This window comes from Aphelocoma coerulescens (genome assembly GCF_041296385.1).
Source record: "Aphelocoma coerulescens isolate FSJ_1873_10779 chromosome Z unlocalized genomic scaffold, UR_Acoe_1.0 ChrZ, whole genome shotgun sequence".
Lineage (NCBI taxonomy): Eukaryota > Metazoa > Chordata > Aves > Passeriformes > Corvidae > Aphelocoma > Aphelocoma coerulescens.
The window spans coordinates 62,932,191-62,941,312 of NW_027184085.1; the positions used below are offsets into that span (position 1 = coordinate 62,932,191).

General features: G+C 37.7%; 1 protein-coding gene across 2 annotated transcripts in view; it reads left to right on the forward strand.

Moving 5' to 3' along the window:
• Positions 1 to 7,516, forward strand: part of PCSK5 (proprotein convertase subtilisin/kexin type 5) — a 228,352-nt gene extending 220,836 nt beyond the window's left edge. For both annotated transcript variants that reach the window (XM_069000752.1, XM_069000753.1), the window contains exons 33-37: positions 412 to 589; positions 1,569 to 1,786; positions 3,765 to 3,880; positions 5,212 to 5,398; positions 5,974 to 7,516. In XM_069000752.1, coding sequence (XP_068856853.1) covers positions 412 to 589; positions 1,569 to 1,786; positions 3,765 to 3,880; positions 5,212 to 5,398; positions 5,974 to 6,377 — 1,103 coding nt within the window. In that variant the 3' untranslated portion in view covers positions 6,378 to 7,516. The remainder of the gene's footprint in view (positions 1 to 411; positions 590 to 1,568; positions 1,787 to 3,764; positions 3,881 to 5,211; positions 5,399 to 5,973) is intronic.
• Positions 7,517 to 9,122: the final 1,606 nt, after the last annotated feature.

The window sequence follows — 9,122 nt, forward strand, 5'->3', positions numbered from 1 at the left end:
TCTCAAATTTACCATCAGATCCATCATCTACACAGAATGAAATGAGATTGATGCTTAGAGTGAAATCTAGGGAAAATAGCAATGCAGATAGAAAGTTGCTTTACTACTTTTGATTATTCTGAAGGAAATCACTTCTGCTGTTCATTATTATGCTCCCTTATATTTCACAAAGATAAAAACTTGCCTGTGCTGAAGGGATTGCTAATATGCATAAAACACAGAAATGAGGACTAATAATTGATAAGAATAAAAAAATAATTACTATACCCCAGCATTTGGTTTTCCTGTTCTGATACATTATCTATCAGCATCTCCTCCTGATAGAGAGTTTGCTCTAGTACAGCTGGATGAGATGTTTTATAGTAGCAAATCCTGAACATGATGAGTTACTTTGCATTGTTGTCTGTGCAGACAGAACCTGTGTTAAAACGTGCCCAGATGGATATTATGCTGACAGCACGGAGGGGCAATGTTCTGCCTGCCACAGCACCTGTGACACTTGCACTGGAAAACACAGCTCACACTGCCTTTCCTGCAAACCAGGCGGGTACAGACAAGGAAAAGGATGTGTAACTCAGTGTCCAGAAGGGTAAGATCCAAGACCTTTTGCTAAGAGCTGCATCACAGAGAGGGCTTTGAGAAACTAGATCATGCTGCAGCATTCTACATCAGTGTGAAATAGAACTGAGTTTTGTTTTCAGGAGAAAATTTCTTGTATTTTCACAGTGCACAAGTGGTGGAAAACCTCCCTTCACAGTAGAAAACTCTAAAACTGGTGCCCAGATGGGAATTACTTAGTTGTGGTATGGACATTTTACACTCAGAGGATGCTCTTGGCTACCCCTGTACAGAACAGTGTGAACCAGAACAAGTATACTAAGTTGTCAGTCAGCCTGAGCACAGACAGAAGAGCTTCCAAGCACCATTGTGGCCTCCACTTAACATGAAGTTTGGATAAGGTTATATTTTTTTTGCATTGAGTTAATGCTTTTGATAACAAAAGCAACCATTAAAACAACTTTGAACTGAGCACTCATAATTCTAGTGAGAAACTTCATTAATTAATCCATTTAAGTTCAAAATGTGAATTCAGTGTTCTTTCCTGAAATTCAAATTTAGAAAGTGAACCTATGATTTCTCTTTCAGGCTCATTCAATTTAAAACTAGAGTTCAACTGATCATATTGGCTGTTCATCCCATTAAACTGGAAAACTCTAATGACCATATCTCAGTAAAATCACACAAAATAGGAGAACACAGTCAAAACCAAGCTGAGTTTTTTTGAATCCTCCCTACTTCAATACTTTATATCTCAATTCAAGTCAGATTTTAGAAATTTTTGATGTAAACTCTGTACAGAGTCATGCTCAATGGCTGAATTCCAATGGCCAAGGGGAATTACAGAAAATTAATCCTATTTTCACTGAGATTACAAATATCTGTGTTCATTTTAGTATAATTTTTATAAATTGATGTAATCACAGTAAAAAGCTAAGGATTAAACAAGTGTTGGTTTTCCTGTCACTTCTGGCCTTTATGCAAAGCTATGCCTGTCTGATCTATTTCAGTTATTTCGCACAGAATTCCACTGGATCATGTGAGAGATGCCACAAAAGTTGTAAGGAGTGTATGGGGCCTCGACCCACCGACTGTCTTTCCTGTAATACATATTTCTACCTGCTGCACTCCACAAATGAATGTGTTAGCTCTTGTCCTCAGTACTACTACGAAAACAAGGACAACAATGTCTGTGAGAGATGCCACCCTTCCTGTTTAACTTGTGAAGGTAAAAGCATATGTTCTGCTTTGAGCAAAAAAGGGGTCATCAAAACACCTGAAATGTCAGCTCCAAGATTTAGGAACACATCACAAAGATACAAACCACATACAGTGCTACCAGTCTGTCCACGACTTTAGCCACAGTGGGTGATGCAGACTTCTCCCAGGGGTTGCTGGGCTTTTCCTGGCTCTTAGTGACTTATGGCTCTCACTGGTCAATAGATTTATTTCTACCACATTGACAATTGAGGTAAATGCAAGTATATGGATCCCTGTCAAGCTTTCTCCAGAACTGTTTCCAGCACAGAGCACAAACAGAAAGACAGCCATGTAACAGGGAGGGCTGGGACTGAGTCACAAGTTGCCAAGTCAGTGAGTGGAAATGTATTGAATTTTCCATCAGCCAGGCCTCTCACAAAGATGTTCATCAGCTTCACAAAAAAATGGGCTCACTTGCTTTCAGAGCTGGACCCCATTTTTCACACAAATATTAACAAAAACTGAAAAGTACCTCACTCTTTGAGCTGTCATACTGTCTGCTACTCCATGAAAGCCAAGGAACTTAATTCCAACTACACATCTTTACAGTCTACAATGGGAAGGGTAAAGACCCATAAAGCACATTTTTAGGTTGAAAGGCAAACAGAAATCAAAAGTGCAGTGATGTTTCTTGCTTTTAATATAGTTATTTATTCTTCAAAGTTAACTTTTAGACACCATCAATTTTGCTCTCCAAGACACTCATGTTTTAATTTTCTTAGTTTTCCTAATTAAACCAATTCTGAAACAAAAAGCATTAATCCTCTTGGACCCACTTGGTGCCCTTTTTTACCTGAACAACATGAGATTATAGCTAATGGGTTCCACACTGCAGCTTCGAAGACCATATCACATCATAACACACAAACTTTTGGATAGCAGATATACTGGATAGCACAGATGGCTAATTGCAACATAACAATATATGTGGAAATTACACTTAGAGTGAAGCCACATCCAAGGACTTTTACAATGTAATTGTATAAAACATTATAAAAAGTAGCAGAAATATTTCTGCTTGGATTTCAGACAAAAAAAGATAGACATTAATTTACACACTACATCCTCTGTTTTTCACATTTGGCATAAATACTATGGGACAGAACTTTTATCATCAGAATTATGAATTACAAGGCAGTCTGAAATGCAGCGGCATTACTGATATAGCAGCAAAGAGCATGGTGTCTCTTTGTCATGAGCAGTAAGGAAAACATACATTGCACAATAATACAGGAAGTTCTCTGTGTTGTAGAAGGTTACTAACTTCAGCAGTTTAACTTCTGCTTATGTTAGCTACTTGCATTTTCATTTTCGACCTGTCAGACAGCAGCAGAAAATGTCTAGGTGCAGGGAAATGGACAGGTGCATCTTGACACTTAAGACAAACCCATCACCTCAGTGTTTCATAGAAATATTGCGTGTAGCATCTGTCTTTAGAAGGAGTCTCTGACACACAAGGGGCATGTGATGCTCTGCCTGCACCTAGTGGATAATGTTTTTTTCTTATCCAACTAAATAATTAATTTTTCTATTCAAACATTAACATCTCTTAATTCATTGTTGTTTGAAAACAGTTAGTTAACAGGGCAAATAAGTATGGATTTTGTGAAGGACAGCATTTGGCAAAGTTTTCCACAATTTTACTTCAGTGCTCTGACCTAATTTATTTTCCTGAATATGTCAGAGGTTCCCTTTATAACTGATTCTGAAATCATCTCTTCGTGAATATCAGAACACATAATAAATAAATTTTGTTTGCACATAAAGCCCTAAGACTAGACACAAGTTTTTTCTAATGCCAACCTCTTCATGTTGAACTCCTCACTAATGATTGTTGCCACTGTCAAACATCCTTTTGGTTCATTGCACTGGTTAGTATAATTTTTAAAGGAAGTTAGCTGACAATGTTTCCTGTTGTAATATTGCCGTGTTATTTGCCCTTCTAGGAAATGGAGCACTCAGCTGCACATCTTGTGTATGGAGCTACAGTTTATTAGGTGGAATGTGCAACTCAGACTGTTTTGTCGGTGAATACAAAGTCCAGGAAACACCAGGACAAAAGGTACCTATTTGTAGGCTCTTTGTACACAATACAAACAACACATTCCTCTTCTCTGAGTTTTTGATGGTGCTTATCTTTAAGTTTGCTTACTTTTTTGTGCTTTTGGCAGGGGAAGCCTTGTTTCTCTTTCTGGGGCTACTCTGTAGTAACAAAGTTATCAAAACTACATGGACAAATCAGTTCTGTTAATGATACAGTGGGGGTTTTTTCCAGTATAACTGAGATTTCCTCTTGGATTTCTGATGCCTTTTCTGTAAGAAATCCTTCTGTATTTTTGATTGACAGCTTTGCAGGCAGAAAGCTCTAGTAGAAAGCCAGGCTGAAGTTAACAGAGCTGTATATTTAGTAGAGCAGGACCACAATTAGGTTTGGGTCTGTGCCATAAATCTGGACACACTACCTTCCAGATTTCCACACCAATTGTCTTCTAAAGATATCTATTCAAGAATATAGCAGCAAGGCATGCCAGCCTGAGCTACAAAACCTGGAGTCTCTGTCCTGGAATATCTCCTTGACAGTCCTACTTCATAGCACTGAATCTGAGAAAATAGCCTTATTTGAGCCTGGGGACCACAGAGGTCTGCAGGTCTTTGCAAAAGCTTTGACTCTAAGAAATTATGAACAGCTATGATCCTCCAGTCTTGCACAAGTTCTTCCATCCAGGATAAACAGCCTTGCAATCCTAATAGCAAGTTTGATGAAAGTTTATTGGAGTTGCCAGATCTTCACAGTGAACATGTGCCATGGCCAGGAACTGTGAACATTGGAAACACTCAAACACCTGACTTCAGAGCATTCTGCAGTGCAGGTGTGATCACAGTGGCCTCTGGTAGTCTTTGTACCCAGAGGTTCCAAGAAGTCTGGACTTTAAGATGAGTATTTGAACCTAAGCTGTATCTGTAGAAAAAGAAGGAACACAGTTTAACAGAAATCTGTTTTGTTAAAAAATTTCCAACCACCTTTATTCCTTACTTCTTCTTCTTCCCTGGGTAGAAAGAAAATTCATACTCTCAGCTTTTTCCCAGAATATTTCATATTGCTTCTTCCATGTCAGTTACTTTTCTGGCCCAAAAAGCTTAAAAGCATGAGTAAATTTTATCTTCCTGCCCAGCTATGTGAGATCTCTAAGCTCTTATAACACTTTACACCTTCCTTCTACAAGCAGATTACTGAGAAATCAGAAAACAGAAAAGTTTGAATCTGCTACTGTATTTTCACATTGAGACTCATGGTGCACAGAGATGACAACCCAGATGGTGAATGACAGCACAGAACTGCCAGGTCAGTTCCAAATCACACAGAGGTGCATTGCTTGTGTTCTGTGTTTAAAGGTGGACAAACCCAAGTGTGAGAGATGTGACAGCTCATGCACTGAGTGCAAGGGACCTGGTCCTCGCAACTGCACAGTCTGTCCAGCCAGCATGCAGATCTTCCTGGAGGAAAGCCGCTGCCTGCCCTGCTGCAGCGACATTGACCCACCAGAAACCCCAGAGTGCTGTGACTGCAGTGAAACACAAGGTAGGACCATGCTGAAGAGCACAAATAGTGCTGAAGTGTTGTACAGTTGATTATGCTGACACTATGCTGCCTCAAAAGTGGACTAGAGAGAAAATGTGTTACTGGTAAACAGTGTGTTTCTACTGCTGCATCAAAAACAAGAAAGATTTTACTCATATAATAACCATTATGTCTGGTGCTGGAGATGGCAACTTCTCGCACTCACAACTACTACATTAAATGGCCCGGCATTTCATAAACTGACTGGTTTATGAATTAGCTTACTTCAGTGAAGAGACATCTGAATCACTGCATTCATGAGCCTACTAAATAAGAAGCTTTTCTGCTTCTTTCTCATTATTTCAAATCAAATAATGAAAAATAGATATCCCAACAACCTTATTGACATCCTTATAGCATAAGAACAACAAAGACACCATTGTGGTACTAGAAAAGTTAGGTATTTTGTTAACCGCTGTTAAAAATATAAATAGTCCTAAACACTGTACTGGATTTTTTAAGACTCAGACACACACAACTACAAGCTCATTTCATCCACTTTTTTGTTGTTGCTTTGTTTTTAATTTCTGTTGTAGATGACTGTGTATTACAGACAACTCTACCTCCTGGGCAAAAAAGCAAAACTGCTTTCTTTGTTATCACTTGCATCTTGCTTCTGCTTGTCATTGGAGTAATTGTATTCATCTGGAGAAAGGCACGAACCAAAACCCAGCCTGTCAGTAAAGGACGGTATGAGAAGCTGACAAATCACTCCAAAACGTTTCCTTCCTCTGTGAGCAACTACCACAAGAATCCCAGTTACCACGAGGATCAAGTGATTGAATACAGAGATAGAGATTATGAAGATGATGATGACGAAGATGACATTGTATACATGGGCAAGGATGGCATAATTTATCACAAATTTAAATATGGACTTTTGGATGATGATGAGGAAGATGAGCTAGAATACGACGATGAAAGTTATTCATTTAGATAACTTTTTGATAATTTACTAATAGTAAATTAGTCCTACTCTACTGTTTTTCCTATGAAAATATAGCTATTTAGTTAATATGTTTAGTTACTTGAGAGCACCCTGACCTCCAAATTTTTTGCTATTTGTTACTGTGAGAGCAGAATAATTTCTAGAAACTTTTGTCTAAATAATTTTTTTCTAGGCTTTTAAGTAGCACTCCAGATATAGTCTGGCTAAGAGATTAAGTTCCTGTGCATTTGTGTGGAGAATAAATCCTTTCACAATACGTATTTGTGTAACTAAAACAAACTTTTCTTCAAACCTTTATGGAGAACCTTGCCAATCACGACTAGAAATGTGATAAGCAAGATGGGTGTACCTACTTGATGAATGCCACTGGGAGAGGGTGCCAGTAGTTTACTACTTTGTGATTAGTTACTCAGCAATTCATAACAGAATAGGCAACTTGGAGAAGTTTACTTGATTTTCTTCATAATCAGCTGGTGTTCCCTGAAGCAAACACATTCCACTATATAATCTTTACAGTGTACTTTCCTGGGAAATTGTGTATCTATGACATGATATTTTAAGACTTATGATTGTGACTGCTTCTTATAACTGTATTTTATTAACAGTTTGTAAGAAATAGAACAAAAATATTTTATATATCAGCCTCCAATTAAACTTTACTGCAGTGTTTGTCAAAAAATATTGCATTTTACAGATGAATTTCTTGGTTTACAATGAAGGGCAGTATTGTCTATGAGCATGGCACACACACACCCATCCTGCACCACAAGCAGCCGGTGTTTATATTGTAAATGGCTCAGGACGTTCAGACAATGGCAAAGGGGATATTTAGCACTTTTCTTGTAATTTTTATTATTATTACAGAAATAAAAGATTATAATTCTAAAGAAAATATGGATGCTTGTTGTGAAGAATAAATTCTTTAACCATCTTAAAAATGCTGTTATTCATTAAATTTCATTCACTCTCAGAGTTTCTCTAGGTTTCCAGTAAGGAGCTGCTCTAAAAACAATAAGGTTATATATATAGATTCAGTGTTTACAAAGGATTTGTGTAAAAAATACCAGATTTTCATGGCTCAGTGCCTCAGTGGAATCTTCAGTATTACGTCTGCCCAAAGACCTCAGGATAGTTCCATCTGTAAGATTAAAGATGTTTTATGGAGTGGTTTATTGCTTCCAATTTTAATTTTAACCTTTTAGTCATTGCACCTTAAGCAAGAGAGATGAATTAGAAGTAATGTGACTTCACAAAAGCTGAAAAAAGTACCGATGTTTATCAGAAGTTGTAAAGCAACATTTGACGGCAAGGTACTTCAGAAAGATACACGTTATCTTTCACTTTAAAATCTAAAAAATTGGAAGAGGGAAAGAAGAGTGAAAAATCAGTTTGAAAGGTGATACTGCTATCCTGGTTTCCTAAACTTGTTTAAGTTAACAATATGCTTTACTCTTGTTGCTAATGGCTCACAATACAACTGTGAGGATGTGCTTTGTAATATTTTCGCACATTTCAAATGCTTATTACTAGCTATGCCTGAGGAGTCTGAAACCAGAGTTATAGATGCAATAATGTGCATTTTCTTTATGGACTCTCAGGTTATGAAATTATATTATTATGAAATGGCCGGATGAACCCGGCAGGTCAACAAATGATTAGAACAATAGTGCTTTGGTTACTCAGCCCTTCTGCTATGCCTGGTTTCCTGGGGGGCAATGGGGTCCATTGACAAAGCAGGGAAAAAGCATCTTTGGTCGGGGACTTGCCAGACTCCTGAAGAGGGCTTTAAATTAGATTTTTTGGGGAAGGGTGCCTATCCATCCCAATCCAGACAGTCAAATACCAATACTTACAATGGATGCCCAGAACAGCATCAACATCTCCCATAAAAGAAAATCACATTCAATAGTTTTGAATGTGTTAAGCTTGAAGATAGTCCTCAAGGAGACACAAATTTAGGGACCTGTACCCCTTTACACTGTTTGCAACTAGAAATCCCTGCTAAGAGTCTACAAGGAGACCAAGAAAATAAAAGCACAAGGAAGTAATTCTAGTCATGCTTCTAAAGAAACTTCATGGAAAACTTCATGGTTGAACCAAAGAAGGCAGTAAAAAAAATTACAGAGAACACAACAGCATGCAAAGGAAATTCTGCTTTTCTGAATTATTTTATGCCTTCTATTAATCTAAGTTCCTCACACTCCTAAAATAAAGGCATCAAATTATTTTCTTAATCTTTTCTAGTCCTTGTTGCTATCATCATTTTCCAGTTCTTTTTTTCTGATGCAAAAAACTAATTTTGTCATCTAAGTATCTCTTCACAAGTAACAAAAAAAGTCCAAATATATATCTTATTCCATAGCACTGAATTCTTACTTCTTTCACTGACAAATGTATGCACTATGGAAAAGCAAGTTCTTCATAACATCAGAACAAACTAAAAAAGGAAAGAAGATAGTACTATACTTTGTAACTCTCTGGCATGAAAAAGAATGCACAATTACATTCTCAGGCATTACAAAAGATGATCATTACATAAAGTCAGCATCTTCAGTTATGTACTGTTGTACAAAGAACAAAGACAGTCCACTGGTGGGACAGTCCCTAGTACCAAAGAACCTCCCTAAGTTAGGGTGACAAAAGAGTTTTCTCCCAGGATGCTTTGCTTTGCTGTTAATGTACCCCACTTCTGCTTCCTCGGTTGGCCCATTGGCCTCCCTGCCCCTTTGTACCTAA